At 34.6% G+C, this 20,106-nt stretch overlaps 9 protein-coding genes across 9 annotated transcripts; 5 read left to right on the top strand and 4 right to left on the bottom strand.

Annotated features, from left to right (window-relative positions):
* Positions 1–790: 790 nt before the first annotated feature.
* PHYBLDRAFT_188306 (hypothetical protein) lies at positions 791–4,419 on the top strand (the record flags this gene model as incomplete). Its single annotated transcript, XM_018439481.1, has 10 exons — positions 791–1,757; positions 1,836–1,920; positions 2,011–2,057; positions 2,147–2,154; positions 2,218–2,554; positions 2,654–2,753; positions 2,840–2,995; positions 3,102–3,953; positions 4,107–4,215; positions 4,276–4,419. 10 exons carry the CDS (start codon positions 791–793, stop codon positions 4,417–4,419), a joined length of 2,805 nt encoding a protein of 934 aa, XP_018287644.1.
* Positions 4,420–4,865: 446 nt separating this feature from the next.
* Positions 4,866–5,225, bottom strand: PHYBLDRAFT_149389 (hypothetical protein; the record flags this gene model as incomplete). Its single annotated transcript, XM_018432267.1, has 1 exon — positions 4,866–5,225. One exon carries the CDS (start codon positions 5,223–5,225, stop codon positions 4,866–4,868), a length of 360 nt encoding a protein of 119 aa, XP_018287643.1.
* A 63-nt stretch (positions 5,226–5,288) lies between these two features.
* On the bottom strand, positions 5,289–5,628 carry PHYBLDRAFT_149388 (hypothetical protein; the record flags this gene model as incomplete). Its single annotated transcript, XM_018432266.1, has 3 exons — positions 5,289–5,406; positions 5,470–5,516; positions 5,593–5,628. The coding sequence occupies 3 exons, from the start codon at positions 5,626–5,628 to the stop codon at positions 5,289–5,291; spliced, it is 201 nt and encodes a 66-aa protein (XP_018287642.1).
* A 2,059-nt stretch (positions 5,629–7,687) lies between these two features.
* PHYBLDRAFT_149387 (hypothetical protein) lies at positions 7,688–8,047 on the bottom strand (the record flags this gene model as incomplete). Its single annotated transcript, XM_018432265.1, has 1 exon — positions 7,688–8,047. One exon carries the CDS (start codon positions 8,045–8,047, stop codon positions 7,688–7,690), a length of 360 nt encoding a protein of 119 aa, XP_018287641.1.
* A 3,011-nt stretch (positions 8,048–11,058) lies between these two features.
* Positions 11,059–12,338, top strand: PHYBLDRAFT_116157 (hypothetical protein; the record flags this gene model as incomplete). The annotated part of the gene is made up of 4 exons (XM_018428504.1): positions 11,059–11,144; positions 11,336–11,460; positions 11,574–12,033; positions 12,155–12,338. Coding segments are annotated over 4 exons (855 nt in total), but the record flags the coding sequence as incomplete, so codon positions are not given.
* Positions 12,339–13,102: 764 nt separating this feature from the next.
* Positions 13,103–14,453, top strand: PHYBLDRAFT_159803 (hypothetical protein). The gene is made up of 5 exons (XM_018434063.1): positions 13,103–13,365; positions 13,525–13,676; positions 13,745–13,931; positions 14,017–14,136; positions 14,247–14,453. Exons 1-5 carry the CDS (start codon positions 13,108–13,110, stop codon positions 14,349–14,351), a joined length of 822 nt encoding a protein of 273 aa, XP_018287639.1. The 5' UTR covers positions 13,103–13,107; the 3' UTR covers positions 14,352–14,453.
* Positions 14,454–14,984: 531 nt separating this feature from the next.
* PHYBLDRAFT_149385 (hypothetical protein) lies at positions 14,985–15,563 on the top strand (the record flags this gene model as incomplete). Its single annotated transcript, XM_018432264.1, has 1 exon — positions 14,985–15,563. One exon carries the CDS (start codon positions 14,985–14,987, stop codon positions 15,561–15,563), a length of 579 nt encoding a protein of 192 aa, XP_018287638.1.
* A 146-nt stretch (positions 15,564–15,709) lies between these two features.
* Positions 15,710–16,557, bottom strand: PHYBLDRAFT_135708 (hypothetical protein; the record flags this gene model as incomplete). The annotated part of the gene is made up of 3 exons (XM_018429742.1): positions 15,710–15,988; positions 16,055–16,276; positions 16,348–16,557. 3 exons carry the CDS (start codon positions 16,555–16,557, stop codon positions 15,863–15,865), a joined length of 558 nt encoding a protein of 185 aa, XP_018287637.1. The 3' UTR covers positions 15,710–15,862.
* Positions 16,558–17,619: 1,062 nt separating this feature from the next.
* Positions 17,620–19,625, top strand: PHYBLDRAFT_182792 (hypothetical protein). Its single transcript, XM_018438675.1, has 3 exons — positions 17,620–18,827; positions 18,881–18,980; positions 19,036–19,625. Exons 1-3 carry the CDS (start codon positions 18,359–18,361, stop codon positions 19,178–19,180), a joined length of 714 nt encoding a protein of 237 aa, XP_018287636.1. The 5' UTR covers positions 17,620–18,358; the 3' UTR covers positions 19,181–19,625.
* The last annotated feature ends 481 nt before the right edge of the window (positions 19,626–20,106 follow it).

The raw sequence follows: 20,106 nt of genomic DNA, 5'->3' as shown, positions 1-20,106 counted from the left end.
TGACCATTGTGCATTATCTACGTATGATGTACCTCTCACATTACACAAATATAGCTTACAAAGTCATGACTATACAACTTTAAATGTACACAATTTCTTTTCATTTTCATTTTCATTTTCATTTTCTTTTTTTTTCTTTTTTTTTTGGGCTGAATAGTCACAAATAAGTTCACATTCATTTTTCTTTGTGGTGTAACTGTGCTCCATGTACTACAGCCACAAAGGAACAAAACTCATGAGAATAACCGTGTGATTTTATCCGCAGTATACGGAATAGTTACTTGACCTAAGAATATACTAGCTTCCCTGAACGTATATTAAAAAAACGTACGACATGTCTCTGCTTGATAAACCATCAAATCCCTCGTACAAGCTGTAAAGAGCAAGTCTTTAAGCAGCCTTGAGCAGAATTGCATTCATCAATATCATGAAAATTTACCGTGGTTAGTCACACAGGGTAAACAGGCGGGCTTCATATTAGTTTTCGTATAGTTTATTGGTACCTCTTCAACCCAGGGCAGCCCAGTCTCAGCTTAAACCCACAAACCTTTGCTCTTTTCTACCTTTTTTTTTTGTTTTGTTTTTTAATTATTTTAATTATTTTAATTATTTTAATTATTTTAATTTTCCTTTCCGCAACTTTGTTTCTTCATTACTCCCAACTCTCTTCTTTCTCTCTCTATCTCTCTCTATTTATACATATCTCTTGTTGCTTTTCTTTTGGCCTTGTATCATAACTATACTGTTTCTTTAAGATCTTCCTTTAAACTATAAATCCAGAGAGAACATTATGTCTCAAGAAACCGAAAATATTAGTCAGACAACTGAAAACACTATCCAAGTGCCAACTACAGGCCCTGTAGAGGCCGAAGAACAAAAAGGCAGCTGGAAACGCATCAATTTTCAAGAAGAACAAGATACACCTACATCCATATCCACACCCAAAACTACAACCATACCCACAAACACAGCTACAAGCGCAGAATCTGATACTGATACTGATACTGATACTGATACATCTATACATACACCCAAGCAATTGGCACCTCGTCAAGAAAAGCACCAGGGCGAGGATGATGAAGAACAAGACGATGACGAAGAAGAAGAAGAAGATATGTTTGTCGACAGCTTGAGTCACGACAGACCTGAGGAGCTATCTTCTGTTATCAATACCCTTCGTGAGATGGTAGATGAAACACCAGAGCTAAGGAAAGATGAAAACGAATCTATCAAGATAGCAGAGATTGCGGCCATTTCTCAGGCTGAGGCTAAAATTGGTTCCCAACATGATCTGGTGGTCATTGCCGAAGATACCATACTGGAAGAAGAAGAAGAAGAGGCAGAAAAAGATGCAGAACATCATGACACTATTGTTCCTATTGCAAGTGTGCAGGTCACACCGGAAAATAACAGACTGTCATGTGAAGACGATTCAAGATCTGATTCAGACAAAACTCTGGAGGTATCAAACAGTGAGCCAGGATCACCAATAACTGAGGATAATAGCACAGACAAGTTGAACATAGTCCTTCCTACCGAAGGATTCAATCGGGCTCTCGATGTTCCCGCTGACAAGAACATGGCCGACTTTGTAACACCACCAACACCTGGCGCCGCCCCTAAATCTGACCCTTCACACTATGACGATGAAAACGATTGTAGCCAAATCTCCAACACAAATGTGTTTCCAATTGGACACATCGATATGAAAAATGTAAAGGCAAACTACATGGGGCCAAGACATCAGGAGAAGTATGGTGAGTAAAAAATTCAGGCATAGACAAGGCAGACACATGATGTTGGCAGGCTTATTGGTTTACATGATTGTATCTTAGATATTGAGATGTTGCACGGAGTGAATGCTTTCTTCAATAACAAGTTTTCAAAGGCAAAAGGGATTTTTGAGAAGCGCGCAAGCAAGTAAGCTCTCAAGTCAATTAGTCAATTGATTACTTGACTATGCTTATGATGGTAAAATAAATTAGATGCGGTATTAAACGTATTATATAGAGATCCACTCTATGCTTTGGGATTGGGTGCAATGGCATTTGTCAAAGGTACAGTGTGAAACAAAAAAAATGAAATGAAATGAAACTCTAAAATGCAGTTTATTTTTACTAATACATAATCTATCAAAAAAAAATAGCTATCACTGTGAGTCCAAACAATGACAAGCAAAAGATGTTCTTCTTTATTATTTTTCTAATATTATGGTAGTCTTCTGACTCATCAGATACAGATGTGGCTATCCAGTCATTGACAGAAACATATGCATTTGCCAGTGCACAGATTGATGATGCATGTGCTAATAAGCCCTTGATCGATACTGTATCACACTACTTTACAAATCTGATGGGATCTAATCCCACCCACCTTCCAACAAACACAAAGCCATTGAAACAAGACAAATACAAAGACCCTCCTATCTTCATCTCCAACGGTGCATTGCGTGCTCATGTGATTAGAGCAGAGTGCTGCTTGCTTATAGGACTTATTCATATGACAAAGGAATCTGTCGTAGGATACCTTAAGATGGGGCTTAATCTCCGAAGAGGTAAACAGGGAAAAAAAACTGAAGTAAATCTGATTACTCAAAGTTTACACACACATATATATATATATATATGTATATGTATATGTATTTGATATTCAGCTTACAGTAGTTACAGCTTAGTATGGCAAGAATACAAGCGTATGGGTCAACATTTCAACAGATACATGGATCAAGACACAATCTCAGCCATTCAATATGGGTAAGCTTATAGGGTACACTTCTTTTACATGTATATATATAAAAACACTATACTCAATAAATTCCAACTCTTCTTCTTTTCTATAGTATTGGGTCTGTTCATCTTCTGCTCTCATCCTTACCTCCAAAAATTCTGAAGATTGTGGCCGCTTTCGGGTGGCAAGCTGATAAACATTTAGGATTCGCCCTTCTTAAGCTGTGCTTGGAAGGAAGACGAATCAGATCACCTTTAGCTTCGCTCACGTAAGTATTTTATTATTATTATTTTTTAAAAAAAAAGTTTTAGTATATTCTTCATTTTGTATCTCTATCTCACTGTGCATAAAATATTACTTAATATTTTTTTCAGTCTTTTATCCTACTATGTTAGCCTCACTTCATGTGCTCCTCAGATCCTTGCCCGCGATTTAATCCAACCTGCAGTAGAATGTCTCTTGGATGCTCAGAAAACATATCCAAACTCCTCTTTCTTCCTCTATTTTGCCGGATGTGTATCTCGTCTGGCTAAAAATATCCCACTTTCCACACAGTCCTTTATGTATACCTTCAAGGTTAGCCAGGGAGGGTGGGCAGAGGTAACCATGGGACACATGGCCACGTACGAAATCGCGTTCAACAGCGCCATGAGTCTTGATTGGGCAAGTGCAGCTGTCAGAATTCTCGAGCTTCAAAGCAAGCACACCAACTCTCCGGTATTCCTCAAGTTCTTCTATGGCGCCTGTATGGAAATGCTAGGAAACCGAACCGAGGCAATACTCTCCTTTGCTGCCGCCCCTCACGAGACTGACAAGAAAAAGAGATCACAGGTTGATCAATATATCTCCCGGAGAGTAGAGTTCTTTGAACAAAGTGGCTATCAAGATATAGACCTGTGTCTGCCTGGACTGGAGATTTTATTCTTGTGGAATTCCTTTGCTAATATGACACCCGCTTGCCTTGAATCCTGTTTGGAGCAGGTAGACACTACTCTGGAGCTTGTATATGAACGTGAAAAGCAAGAATACGAGCTCCGTGTCTTTGAGGTTGCACCCAATACTCCTCCTCCGGATTACTATGAACAGCGCGCATCGCTCTTGGTTATGAAGGCTTCCATTTTAAATGCCCTTGAAAGACATCGGGAAGCAATCGTTCACTTGAATTGGGTGCTAGACCACAAAGAAAGGATAAAACCAGTCTCTTGGATTGTTCCGTTTGCCTACTGGTAAGTAACGTTAGAATATTGTATACATACGGTTATTACTGTTACTGTTACAGTTACAGTTATTTATTTTTTTATATATAAAATATATATACACATATAAATATTACTTGTTACTTATAAATTATCCTTCTTTCTGCTTCTTCTTTTTCTTAGGGAATCGGGTGTTACCTGCTGGGGTGTTCAGGATTATAAACGCGCCAGAGCAATGTGGGAGACCTCCCAATCGTTTTCCAACTATGATCTTGAGTTTAGGTTATCAATTGTAAGTATGGATGGAAATTCCTGCTGAGATAATTTTCTAATCAGATTTTCTCCAAAACAGCGATTGAATTTGGTTATTACCCATGCCATTGATTTGGGTGTTCCCGAAACCATTGCCCCAAAGCCCGAGAAAGGGCGCAGTACCCAAGGACGCAAACGCATGTCTATTGTCCACAAATTGACAGGATCCGTATCTTCCAAATAGGAGAAGATGTATTTCTTTCTTTCTTTCTTTCTTTCTTTCTTTCTTTAATATAATACACTGTATTCTACTATATTCAGCGCTATATTTTACTTTTATTCTAACTTTATTCTATTCTATAGTATAATATAATATACTAAAATATATATATATATATATAATACTTATTTATTCATTTATTTATTTATTTATTTATTCATTTATTTATTACCATCTTGATGTAAAACAATTGGGCTGTATTTAACTTTTAATAAACCATATCGATTCTGGTCGTCTAAATCTTGTCAAAATGTATGAAAGTTGAAAAGGAAGGGAAGGGAAGGGAAGGACAATAATAGAGTAGTAGGCTTGTTTTGTGGAAATATTATGTGCGTTTTTGTTTTTGGAAAAGCAACACACATAGGATAATTTTACTTTTGGTAATTGGTTTGATACCAACCCACCTCATTTTAGAATGCTCTGATAGGGGTACTGCCTGGCATTGTCAAGCGTACAACCATTTCACCAGCTGGGCTTACTTGTATCTGTTGAAGACTGTCTTGAATAGTATCCATGGTTTGGTACAACCAATCAACCTGAGTTTCAGTCATGCCTTCGTTTGGTTTGGCGGCTGCCAGAATATCGACGGGTGAGATGTGGTCAGACATGTAGATTTCTTTTTTTGGACCGCCCATTCGTGTAGAAGAGACCGGTTGGCTATCCATTTGATCGAGTAGGGCTCTATATTTGTCTATTCTCTCTTGTACATCTCGACTCTGTAAAGGATCAGCCTGCGAGCTCGATATGTCAATCAGATGTCTGCATGTCATGACAGATTGGACAACAATTAGTTAATTAGTTAATTAGTTAGCTAGTTAATTAGTGTATATGTATTAAAGTATATCGTATGGGCTGTAAGATACTTGCTGTGTTGTTCGTTCAATGACCTCATTCCAGAAATCTTGTTCCTTTTTTGCGTCGATTGTTTCCGTGGATTGATAGTTCATGCGACTAAGACATTCGAAATTTAGTCTTCTGGGCTGTCAGTCCAATCTCTCTTTTTCTCTCTCTTACTTGTCGTTTGTTGCTTCATGATTAAGCAGTGGTGCATTGACATCTTCCTATAGAATTAAAGATATATTTAATAATAATAATAGTTTATGTAAGACACAATTGAATTGATAATTCATAAAGTACCTCGTCACGCTCTTCTTTGCTTCCACAACAGCCCATAATGAAAGTAAGATAAAGCCTTGAGAAAACAGGAGAAAGTACCGTAATGGGAACAAATCAATTCAAAGTGCCGCAAGGCTGGTCTTTAGCAAACAATCATGTGGTCCCAATATCTGTCTAAAATAAAAATAAAAAATATAAAAAAAATTGAAAAATAAAATTGGGGGTTTCACGTCTTGGGTTTTGATATTTATTTCATAAAAAAAAAGAGAGAGAAATGCTTAAATCTATATTAAACATTATTCCTATCAACTTTTTCTATATATGTTATTATTTGATTTTTACCAGCAAACCAAAAATGAAAGAAAAGCAGAAGAAAAAAAAATATCGTACTCATCAGATACCGTTGTAGTCTTAATTACATTTCCAACCATCACGGATGAATATGGTTTGGGAATTTTTATCATCAATTGAGATTTTAACGATACGATCGCATCTTGATACCGCAGTCTATGGCTGACAGCTACTTCGAGTTTATGTTAAGCTATGAGCTTCAAAACTTTTAAGTTACACAATATGGTCTTTTATAGTCCGTATACTGCCTTTAGTAAAATTGTGATACATAATTTCCATTTATAGATAAAATCCGATATACTAAGTCTTTATTATCACACTCTATTATATCACACATCAAAAATTGCCCTAATTATTCTTTTTTCTTGTTTAAACTGAGACTACTATTTTTTCGAAAATTGGTGTGGACAGACTACAAAGTTCAAAATTAGTTCAAGTGCATATTATATAAAACCAAGTGCTCATAGTTATCATCTCTTCCATCATGTAATGTGGTATTTCAGGTACGAAACAATAGAAAAATAATAAATTTGATAATAGAGACGTATAGAAATACTTTGAGACTGTATATAAGTTTTTCTTTTATTCATAGATAAAAAGTGTCCCTTTTTATAAGAAAACACAATCTGCTCTTGTCATTATATCTTAGTTTCTTAAGGCTTTCTTCCTTTACTATATTTGGTTATTAGAGTGTATTTACTGCTTAACTAGTTTCGGTGTTACAATTATGACATCAAGTCATAAATCGTACTTCTTTAGCTCTTAGCTATTCTTTTCTCTTTTACACTAGAGCTTTAGGACTTCCTACTAAATTAGCTCCATATCGCTCTGACACAGTTTACCCGGCAGTATGATATAATTATCTTAACTATCTTTAAGATATTATCTACAGTACTAACTGTAATAATTATTGGCCTGATTACTTAATCGTTTATATATATTTTATACTGACAAGATGATAGCTACTACGCTATCCCAATATGAATATGTTCTTATATGTGATAAATCCAACATACGAGTGTCTGGATCACCACATGTAAGAAAAAAAGCATTGCAGGTTTTCTAGGCCTTGCACCCTACGGTATACTTATTCCTCCAAAAGTATGCTCTTCTTCTTGACTTAAGTTTCAATGAAAGAAGACTGGCCAGTCAGAGTTGATTGAACTTTTTTTTTAGAGCTTTTAGTCCATCCCAACTAAATGTATTCTCTCTATATTGCTCAAATAACAGTTAAATTTTATTTAAAAGATTATAGATAATCTTTAAAGTATTCAGCACATATATGAACAATACATTTTTTTTTTAAAAAAAAAGAATTATAAAATAAAAGGGTCTCAATTGGTAATGTACAAGCTATTATTAAAGATGTAGCATAATGTAATTACATAAAACTCCTTTCTGTTTGGTTGCTATCATGTAAGGGCCGACTTTATACTGCCTATAAAATTTCATTTGCCTAAGATACATATACACACATATATATTTATTTATTTATATTTATCGTTTAACAAAAAGAGACATATTTATTGGAATTATAAACAAAAGAAAATACTCCAAAACTATTTGTAGTTTTTTCTTTTTTTTTGGAGAGTTATTTTTTTTAAAGAATTACAAGTATAGATTGATCTTTTAGTAATGTATAGACAATATAGAGGGAATATATCTCTTTTTTTTTCCTTTGCTTTTAATTTTGGAAGGGGTTGGGTATTTTTACAGTGTGGTATATATACAAATTATTGAAATCGAAATCAAAATCGAAATCGATTTAACATGAGCGATAGGCAGTTGGTGTAATGTGGATTGTGACTGAAGGATGATCAAAGATAAGTGAATCCAGGGCCATGGATTTTTCAGATACTGGGCAAGATTTAGAAAAGTTCTCGTCATCAGAAAGGGCAGAAATATAGGAGGCATTGGAAATTGTCGATGAAGATGAAATCAAAGAAGGTGCGACTGTGTTTTGAACTTTGTTACAGCTGAAAGCTTTCTTGACTGAAGCGAGACCTTTGATGCATTGGCTCATTGATGATGTGAATGTGGAGGCACGGCTTGTGGTGTTGTTGGTTGAGGATTGGCGGCGCTGGCACTTTGAGATGATACGCTTTTGGATAGAGAGAATCTGCATTGTAGGGTGTGAAGTACGGAGTATGGAGTGCGGAGTGCAAATGTAGAAGAGGAAGAAGGCTCGGTAGAAGAGATGAGGTTAAAAGTATGTAATAAAAAGAAAAGAAGTGCAAAAATGTCAAGTCTTTATATACTATTTCAAAAGGCCTGTGCTCTTGGGGTATGAGTGAAGGATTCCATGCTTCTTCTTCACTTAATTGCCATTTTTAGGATACATACAAGGGGTCATCGTATCTGATATTTGGCATCTATCGGAAAATACAGCCAAAAATCCTGATCCACAAAACCACAGCTAAAAATCAAAATCCATTATCCATGATCCATAGATTTATTTTTTCCCTATTGAAGGTCGATACTTGACTGTCTTCTATATCAGTTGATTCACGTCATCTTATTTATTCTCTAGCAGAGTCTTGATTGATCCCAAAGTCTGGTAACCTCCATGAGATCATTAAATTGGTTTCTAAAGTGGTGTAAAATAAATCATTTATCTATTTATTTTAGCCACACTTTTTGTTGTTTTATTTAACTTTGCATTTGTAGTCTTATGAATATATATATATTATTTGATTTTATATATGTGGTAAATAATATTCTATAAAAACCAAGTATATATAAATTTCAATTGAATAATGAAGCTGTAATTAGTCTGATATATTGATTTGTATCCAGTTTTCTGTTTTCCTTTACCTTTACCTTTTCCCTTGTTACCAATGCTATTTTCATTATCACCTACAGCAATAACTCCAATTAGTATGTATAAAAAATTAGTTAACAAATAAAACGCCCATATATCTATATCTGTGTATAATACCACTGAGCTTAGTTTTACATACCCTTAATGCTAATAATATTCAAATACTTTGATTTATCTAATATATATATATATATATAAGCAGTTATTGGGTCTTTGAATTAAAGACGTTTTCAAACCGCTGGTTATTAGACACTTTCTTTATACCATGTGGTTGAATAGTGCGTATTCTATTTGGCCCATTTCTAAATTCCCTTCTTTTACCAAGAAAGAAAAGAAAAGACTAAAAAGACTACAGTAGTCAAATACCCGATGGTATATTTTGAATGTCTAATTACTATTACTATTATTATTATTTGACATTATTATCCGTTTGGTTCTTGGTTCTTGGTTCTTGGTTCTTGTTTCTTGTTTCTTTTTTACTTTTAGTTATTTATAATATTCTAGAGAAACTTTAATACGCCAATTGAAAACAAAAATATAATCACCAAAAAAAAGGGTTTTACAATGCCAATAACGACATCAAAAACCTTTATTAATAATTAATTGATTTTTTTTAAAGAAGTAGATATTTGTATAAGAGCAAACTATTATATGTATGTCTAACAAACATAGTCCTTTAATTAATATCTCAACTCACATAAATAATCCCAAATAAATTGATTAAAAGATAAAAGACTAAAGATGAAATTAAATGAAATATTATTTGAAAATACCCAACAGTACAAGTACAATTAAACAATCTAATTATGAATATATATATATATATATATATATGAATGGAATTTGTTTTCTTGTGTTGTCTAACATATACAGGCCTATAAATCAAATCAAATATTCAATTAACACTTTGTATGTGTGTTTATATGTGGGCATGGTCTTCATTCAAGTATCTCTATATATTTTTTTCTTATACAATATCACAAACATTGTTCGTTAAACTCTCCATACCTTTATTTCAATTTCACCTCAAAGTAACCAACAAATCGGTGTCTTATTGAATTGTTGTTTATACGACTTATCATTGATGTGAAAACAGTACTAAAAGGATTTTATTTTTTTTCTTGTCTTTTTTTTCACTTCTTCTTTCACTTTATTATACTTTATTTTCTTTAAAGATAAAGAAAAGAAGAAGAAGAAAAGATTAATCATGAAAGTGATAATTCTCGGTCTTACATTTACGGTAGCATCCGCATTTGCGCAATATCATGCGACGTATATGCCAACACACATCATTAGATTCAAGGAATCAGTAAACGGAACAGACAGTACGTTTTCAAGTAAAACATTTTAAATAATAATAAAAAAAAGATAACCCGAAAGGAACTGCATACACATAAAGATATTCCCTTTGGGAGTGTATTAACGGACTAATTGATTATTATTTCTCTCTTTTCTTTCTTTATTTGGTAGTGGCAAATTCTTTTGTTTTATCTCAACATCGATCCTTCACAATCCAGAAACACAAACAGCAAGTAAGAAGAGCTTTGGCTAAACGTAATTCGCGAAAGACCATCAAAATGCGCGAGACCAATAGTCTAAGCAAAAAGGAAGAGTCAAGAATGGATAAAGCCTTTGAAGAAAAAGATACAGACAGATCCAAACCCGAATCCAAAGGCGAAGATGAAAATGAGAATGAAGATGAAGGCGAGAATAATAAAGATAATAATGACAAAGGAGAGGAAGACAATGACAACGACAGCGCCAACGATGATGAAGACGAAGACGAAGACGAAGACGAAGATGAAGATGAAGATGATGAGGACAAATACGAGAATGAGGATGAAGATAATAAGGACAGCACAAGTTATGGTAACAAAGCCAAGGTAGATGACGGAGGCTTTGTCTATGCTGCTAGTATGGGGCTTCGGCTCTTATTGGAGCCTGTCAGTGTTGATCCAGGATTCACGGTCATGACAGGCGTGTTCCACGACAAGAGTTTCCTTGATTACCTGGGAGACCAAGGGAATGTTGACTACATCGAACCCAACAATATCTACAAGTCTAACATCCGATTGCCAGATGAACATGTATGGGAATCTCTAATGATATAGAACAATACTCCCGCTTCTTTTCTTTTACCAGATATTCGATAATTTTACCAACATTAATATTGCTATTCATGTTAATGTTGATTTTGATTTTGATGATCCCATTCTTATTATCATTGATAATTCATTTGTCATCTACACACATTTTATTAATTTTTTATTTTATTTTATTTTATTCAGTTTGGAAAGAGATCCGACATAAGAACCTCGCCCTCGCCGGATTGGGGATTGTCTCGTATTAGCCAACGTCTTTCGGGGACATTTGACAGCTATACTTATGAAGCGACGGCTGGGTAAAATAATAATAATAATAATAATACTAATAATATTAATAACGGACGAGTGAACGAACGATTGAAAAACAAAACAAAACAAAACCAAAAAGAGCTATTTGTTCACTCTTATTATTCTTTATTATTATTCTTAAAGGGTATAGATAATTACAATAATCGTATTCTAATCTAAATGTGTTTGTGCATTATAGATCTGGAATAACTGTATATGTATTGGATACTGGTGTCAATACTGAGCACTCTGATTTTGATAATCGTGCTTCATTATCAATTAATCTGGTTCACAATGAACCCGAGACAGATATGGGTGGTCACGGTGAGTGATTTATTCTTTTATATATATATATACATATATCAATATTATAAACAAAAAAGTTAAAGCACAATGGGTGATATCAATGAAAAATCAAATTAAATAAAATCAAATAGGTACTCATGTTGCTGGAAAGATTGCCGGAAAGACCTATGGTGTTGCAAAGAGTGCAAGGATTCGATCGGTAAAGATCCTGGGCCAATCAGGCGACGGTACAACCGCAAGTCTAGTCAAAGGAATTTCTCATGTTATAGAGACGGCCGAGCCCGGCAAGAGTGTGATCAATTTGTCGCTCAGTGGGCCAAAGTCAAGGATGATTGACGAGGTTTTGAGCAAGGCAGCTCGGGATTACAATATACCTATCTTTGTATCAGCCGGTAATGCCGGAACAGATGCTTGCTACTTCTCGCCTTCGTCTAACCAGGACGTGTTTGTGGTCGGGGCCACGAATATCAACGACGAGGTCCCACTCTTTTCAAATGTCGGTCAATGCGTTCATCTCTATGCGCCAGGATCGAATATCAAAAGCACCTGGATAGGAAGCTCGACTGCTATTCAGTCTCTTGATGGAACAAGGTATCCACACACACACACACACACATATATATATATATATATATATATATATATATAACTTAGATACTGAATATATGTATATTAATACTCTTTTCTCTTTTCTGTGCATGTGTTTGCATAGTATGGCCTGTCCTCATGTAACTGGTATTGCTGCTTCTTTGTTGTCCACAAAGAATTACAGAAATGTACATGAGCTTTATGATGAAATCCGATCAATTGCCACCAAGGATCTTCTAAAGTTCAAAACCGTGGTACACATAAGTCAGAGCCACAATTTACTTGCTTACGCCCCGTATTATTTATAAGAATGAATGTTTTAAACAGGACATACAATAATATCAACAAGATTAACATTTTTTTAAAGAAAAAGAATAAATTGTATTGTATTATATTATATTATATTATATTATACTCGATTATATCATATCATTTTTTTTTTACCTTTAAAAATAATCTTTCTTATTGGTGTTGTTTGTAAGCCTAGTTAACAGAAGAAAATAATAATAGTAGTAGTAGAAGCTTAGATGTTGGGGGGGGGGGTTGGTCATCTTTCTATTTTTCTATTTCTTTAAATCCACGGCATTTTAATTGCTCTCATTCTTAACCACAAAATTGTCATTGAAAAACAAAAAACCAAAAAAAAAACCCCAAAAGAAGATAAAGCAGAAAAAAATAAAAAAAAATAACGCATGTAATACACGCACAGTGAATAATTTATTCTATTAGAGTTAAATTGAGCGATATTATTTATCACTTGAATAAAAAGATACATATATACAAAAAGTGGGTAATATTTCTACTGGGATTCAAAGCATGATTAACCACAATATCCAAAATAAGAAGAAACGAAAGAAGCGGCCAAACTAGCAACCAAGTAACCAAGTAACCAAGTAACCAATTAACCAAGTAACTAGGTAACCAGGTAACCAGGTAACCAAAAAAAAAAGAAACACTTGTATTTGAGTTTAACCCTTAATTTTTTATTTGATTTTATTTTTTGGTTTTTGATTTTTGATTTTATTTTTTGAAACAAAGCAATAGTTTTTACCTAATAGATCAATTAATTTTTAAGGAATGCAACCTCATTCTTTATTCATAATCACTGGCGCCAATCGCGGGTTTGGACGTGCAATTGTCACTGCAGTAGCAGATGCAGCCAAACACAAGACTACTGTGATCTTGGTTGGGCGTAATGCCAATGAACTTGAGAATGTTGTACAATCAGTCAAGGACAATGTCAACATTGACACTCTTCTTGTGTCTGATATTTCTCTTGAAACTGCCTCAGAGGCTCATGATACTATCTTTGTAAAAATAAAGCACTTGATTGAGGTAATAAAAATAATTTTTGTCAGTTAATTAGTTGGTTGGTTTGTATTTAGATATCACATTTAGTACGGTAAAAAAAATTGTTTTTAAATAATAATAATATCATATATATATATATATGTATATATGTATGTATGTATGTATTTATTATACGCGATAAAGACTATCCAGTCAGGATATCCTGTCTTGACTAGAGCCGTGTTGGTCAACAATGCAGGAACTACGGGCGATCTGTCTAAAAAAATTGGGGAATACACCGCAGCCGAAATCCAGAATTATGTGAATGTGAATATTGCGTCCTATGTCACATTGGTGTGAGTTCTTGTGATCGATCGATTGATTGGGTATCTGTTTTAATACGATATTATATACCATTAAATAGATCAGGTTTTGTCAATCTATTGAAAGAAAAGCCATTTGATCCTGACCAGCCAACACCTTTTCCACCTGCCCTGACGATTGTTAATATTTCATCATTATTGGCAGTCAAGGCTTTTCCTCATTGGGGGCTCTATGCTACCGGAAAAGCAGCACGCGACATGCTTCTGAGTGTCCTGGCAGAAGAAGAAGTAAGCAAACTAAAGAAAGAGATGTTCATACTACAATTTATTATTATTATTATTAATGTTATTGGTGTTGGTATTTCTATTGTAGAGTTCTATTAGAACTCTGTCTTATGCACCAGGTCCACTTGACAATGAAATGCAGGCTAGTGTACGTGCGACAATTGGTAATGAAGAGCAAAAGCAGGTCTACACAGACATGGCCAACAAGGTAAGTAAGAAAATAATAATAATAATATTTTGATATCTTGATACTATGCATGATTTTCTCATTTTTCTACATTTCTTTTTCTAACTCTTAATTATTATTTATTTTCTCAGGGTACACTGGTCAAAATGAAGGATTCGGCTCGCAAGTTGATCAGACTAGTTGACAAGGCTGATTATCGGTCAGGAGCGCATATTGACTTTTATGATAAGGAATAATAATAATAATAATAATAATAATAATAATAATTAATTCTTCTTCTTCTTCTTCTTCTTGTTGATTTTCTGTAAATTGAAAATAAAACTTCCTTGGCTGTAATGAAAATATATATATTTATAAAGTAAAAAATGCGTTTTTCAGTCTAAAAAGAAAGGAGTAAAAGTAGAAATAGAAGTGTGAGGGTAAGTAGGAGTAAAGTAGAGTAGAGTAGAGTAGAGTAAAGTGGAGTGGGGTAGAATTGGGAGTGAATACTTTATTATCTCTATGACTAAAATATTTATTGACCTCCTGTGCATAATGTTTTGCTTCTTTCTTTATATAAATAAATATACAAACACAAACACAAACACAAACACAAACATATATATATATATATAACAATAGAGCAAAGTAAGATCAATACTATATATTTATATTATACTTTAAAAACAAAATTTAAAATTTAAAATTTTAAAAAAAGGGGGGATTGAATAATCATAATAATAATAATAATAATAATAATAATAATAACATTTTATAAATAAATAAATAAAAAAAAACACAGGGCAATATTCGATTGAGAAAAAAAAAAGGTAGTGGGGGGCATTTATGGCTTCTTATTGTCTGATGCCTTTTTGTTTTTGCTGTTTTGGATGTTTGCGAGTAAGACTATAGTTTCAGGTGAAGTGAGCTCGCGGCTGTTGACGACGATCCACACCGATGAAGATGAGATCAGGACCCTTGGTGTGGTGCTCTCACTGGCAGGTGGTCTTATGGTATCTTTTGTGGTCGTGACAGGTCTCTATATCTACTGGCGCTGCTGTGGTGGTCGACCTTATCGCAAACCTGCCGCAGTTTCGCTTACTTCTTTTCTTCCGCCCAGTCCACCACCTCCTTCCCTGTCTTCAATCCAGACCCCGACTACCAATTCATGGACGCACGACCCACCACCATTATTACCACCTGCAGCAATATCAGCAACAGCAGGAGCGGCAGGAGCAGTCCATCTGGATATGCCGATTCCTTCAGCCCCTCCAGCCAAAGAATTCAATATAACAACAACAGAAACAACAGGTTCACATCAACACCAACACCAACATTCACATTCACATTCACATTCACATTCACATTCAGACTCACACGCATATCCCTGTCCTTGTTCAACATCAATTATTGACCCATGGATTCAAGATCTCCCACCAGTCTACACTCCACCCACACATATGAAATAATAATCACTAACACACATACGAAAGAAAAAACAAAGAAGAAGTAATATATAATCAAAGACGAAATCCATCATAAGAAAGAGACATAAAGAAACAGAGGCAGAAACTGAAGATGGAGATGGAGATAAAGATTGAGATCGAGTGAGAATAGGAAGAAGATAGTTGTTGGCTTTAATATTCTTGTTAATATATGTATACATGTGTATGTATGCATGTATGTATGTATGTATGTACGTATGTATGTATAGATTCGTGTACACAAGTATAGATGTATAGATGTATAGATGTGTGTATATAAGAAGTCAGATATGCTGTGAGACAGGTGTGACAGCCTTGGTGCCTCCAAACTTGAACATCCGTTCGAGCGAAGACCGGAGTGAATAGTGTGATCCAGATGATCTTGGTTTCATTGTGCGTTTGTATGTATCCTATATAAACAAACATAGTAATAAGAAGAAGAGTCTCTTATTTTTTTGTATCGATTCCAAACTTACAAGATAGGCAATCTGAGGTTTGTTAAAGGCACCGCGTCTCTTGGTTCGAATGAATTCAATGGCATCTAATGGCTTGACGCCCATTTCTATCAATGCAATGGCCACCAGGACGGGTGCTCGTCCTAGTCCAGCCACACAATGGACGGCGATGGTCTGTTGGTCCTCTTGGTCTCTTGCTTGTTCTACAAGAGCGAGCCATTCACGCACTACTTGTGGTGGTGGCTATATAAAAAAAAATTATAAATAAAAAAATAATTTCTTAAAAGAAAAGAAAAAAAAAGAAAAAAACTTACAACTCCTCCATCTTTGAATGGTAGATCTATCACTTGGATGTCGTGCTCCTGTAGTCTACTTATACTGTAGGTAGGTTGACAGCACCTAACGACTGTGGCGACACTGAGCTGGACAAACTCGTCTATATAGTACCCGAGCGTACTCTCAGTGGGGCAGTCGAGGATGAGGAAACGTATAGGAGAGTTTGGTGAGTCGATGAGGGAGAGCATGCGTCCCAGTGGCGAGCTGTTGTTGTGGCCAGTGCGTTTGTCGTTGTGAATCATGGCGAAAGGCGAAAAGGAAATATTATAAGATAGCAAGATCAAGAGCAAGAGCAAGAGCAAGAGCAAGAGCAAGAGCAAGAGCAAGAGCAAGAGCAAGGGCAAGAGTGAGGTAAAGATGTAGTGAAGAGGAGTTATGGAAAGACCATGTCACGAATTCCAGAAATAACAAAGGAGATTTGATCGGGCTGAAGACCAGAAGAGCGTTTCATAAGTTGACCAACAAGAAATAAAAGAAAGAAAGAAAGAGAATGAAATCCCAAACGAACAAAAAAGAAAGATAAACTCCACGCTTTATATAATGCCTATCCAATCCATTGAACCAACCATCTTACTGACTCCCCCCAAAGCTGGAGTTGCCTATCTTTTCTTTTCATGTGACGTTACATCATTTGTTACAGTATTTTCGGTTACATTTGGGAAGATTATAAATTTTTTTAGACCAATAGAAAAGTTTTTGAGAATTATATTTTATTTCTTGGAAGTCTTCAAAAAAAAAAAAAATTGAGAAAAAACAGAGAGCTTTTTAGAAATTAAGTTTTTCGACGATTTCCTTTCTTTTAGATTAGACATCTTTAAATAAAAATGGACTACATTAAGAACTCCCATTTTTCCAATCAGAGTTCTGGTTTATTTTTTCTTTTAGCCAATTAAACCTCTGTATTCTAGTCCAACTGGTCTAACTGGTCCATTTTTTCTTTTTTAGCCAATTAAACCTCTGTATTCTAGTTCAACTGGTCCAACTGGTCCAACTGGTCTATTTTTTCTTTTTTAGCCTAAATGACATCTACAATCACAAGAGAACAGGCATTGTGCCTTCTATTTTGTAAGGAATACAATGAAGACAATATAAAAATGATCCTAGAGAAGGTAGCCCTTTATGAGGATCTAGAAATTTGCCATGCTGGCGACCCTTTACAGCCAATGCTACTGTTGTAAATGAGTATTGACTACTGCTGTAATTGAGAATAAGTCTGAAGGAAATAATATAAGGCCTCAGCTATTCCAGTCAAAGGTGTCTACCGATTACTTTATTATTTAACACACAGGTTTAGCATGCATGATAGTGATTATATTTCATATGATGATATCACCATAATATGGGATACATCAGTGGATTATTATAAGCATAATTATAACTCATAAACACATTTACTTTCGATGTTAATACTTCATTGGGACTACACACATTTATATAATTAATCATACATTAATTATCCCAAGATCACGTTGCTCTGATTAAGGCTCAGATAGGATCGATTACCTGATCCCAGTCATATAATTTTCCCAATCCAAAACAATATAAATAGCAGTAGTAGTTCAGTGTAGGAACCTGGTCAAACTTTGATACAAAATCCTTTCTCAATAAACAAAACCTACACAAGTTCTCACGAATCTTCGTTCCTAATCTCAAATCTTCAATTCTTCCTCTTAAAAACTTCTTCAACTTCAACCACCACAACAGCTACTTCCTCATGTTAGGATCCATTCGAATCCTTTTGGTTTTAGGAAATATCGCTCTGAAGCTGATACAGTCACAAGAAGTTCAGGAAAAGACAAATGTTAACTTTAGTAACTTTGAATGACGTTTAATGTTATTTAGCCAATTTCAATTATTAATACTGTTAAAATAGTGCACGATGCTCAGATTGTTCAGTTTCTGAATCAAGTGTATGTCCCAACTGAGCCATGGAACGAATCACTTTACATAAAAAAGAAAGTCTCATCCAGGGATATTTTTTCTTTGATTATGTTATATACAACAAAATTTGATGAGAAATCGTTGTTATCTTTTATAAAGTGGTGCAACACCAAGAAAGTTTTATACATGAACCAAGAACAGGAACGAAAAGTATTGAAGGATCAAAACGGTTCAAAGGTTCGATATCGAGTCTTATGGACATTAAAAGATGAATATTTGAATGGTATTACTTTATCAATCACGGAGCATCTGCCAAAGTACCAGGCATATATCAAGAACCTCAAGAAAAATAACTTCACAGTCATTGGATACGCCAGAAAGTCTCCAGGCCAGGAACATCAGGAAGTGAGAGTGGGTTTGGTTCAAAAAATGGTCAACAAATTGTATGACACGTTGCTTGTGGATAAAGTATTTGTCACTACGTCATCGCGAGCAAATGATACCATTACATCCCGCGACACGAATGGAAAAAATGCCCAATTGACGCTTTTGAACCAAGTGCATGGAAACACGCAAGGTAATAAACGCAAGACACTTAATTCTAATCAAATCACTCACAGTATCATATAGATCTATTGGAATATATTTGCACATCAAAAAACGACTGTCTAGTAGCAATTGATTTCGCCGGTCTGTCAACCAATACCAGTGATTTATATGATTTCATTGTGTAAGTCTTCTTATACGAAAAAAGTAATCACTTCTCGCTAAAAATGATTTTTTAGAGCTCATGGTTCCATCAAGAAGATCATCATTGACCTTTCTTCGTCTACTGGGTTTATGAAGTATTATAACCGAGACGATATTATTGATAATCCTAGCATTTTAAAGGATTTTGATTGCAGAAAACCTTGTTATAAACGATCGTAAATATATATTAATTCTTTTCCTTCTAATAAAGTAGTCTTACTTTCCCAAGTCTTCACTTTCGTCTAACTTTATGTCCATGACAAAAATCCCTTGGATCTTGTTGAAAAGGTTCCAGTACGCCCTAACATGTTAATAGATGATATTAGTTTTTATTATATTTAACCTTTATTTATTACTTATTAAATATGATATGTTTTATATCTTGAAAGTAATAAATAATGATTTATTTACTAACTTGGTATAACACTTTTTAGACATACAATTGCTTATGTTTTAATATTATTAAAATATAAACATATACACCTGGAAAAGTTACTTCTTATTGTTTTATTATTTTTCAGTGATTTAAACATAACTAGATTCACAGGCCAAATTGCTTGTTTCAAAAATAAATATCATAGATACATAATATATAAAAGTCCTGGAAAATATGGTCCAGATAAGTTAAATACAGACACTGTTTGAATTGGATGACCTATTGTTTACAAATGAACAGGTATACATTCGAAATCGATGAGGTTGTGAGTAGATTGTTTGAAGAGGAATCAGCCTAGGTTCCAGTGGATCTTTTTCATAGCAAATTTCCAGAACTTCAAAAGAGTTTAATTTCTCTAGGAGTCTCCTCGCATTGATGTCGTTATACTCTTCGCAATACAACATGCAGATTGCCTGCTCTTTGGTAACTGTAGTAGCCATCTTTAATAAAAAGAAAAAAAGGTATGGGTCTCACACAACTTAATGCTGTAAGAAAAAAATGGCCAAAATGAAAATTCTTCATTGACTGCGAGTAAAAAAGGACTAGATAAACTAGAATACAGAGATATGATTGGCTGAAAAAGAAAAAATGGACCAGTTGGACCAGTTGGACTAGAATACAGAGGTTTAATTGGCTAAAAGAAAAAATAAACCAGAACTCTGATTGGAAA

The sequence above is a fragment of the Phycomyces blakesleeanus genome, assembly GCF_001638985.1.
Source record: "Phycomyces blakesleeanus NRRL 1555(-) unplaced genomic scaffold PHYBLscaffold_21, whole genome shotgun sequence".
Taxonomy (NCBI): Eukaryota; Fungi; Mucoromycota; class Mucoromycetes; order Mucorales; family Phycomycetaceae; genus Phycomyces; species Phycomyces blakesleeanus.
This window is presented reverse-complemented; position numbering and strand designations above follow the sequence as displayed.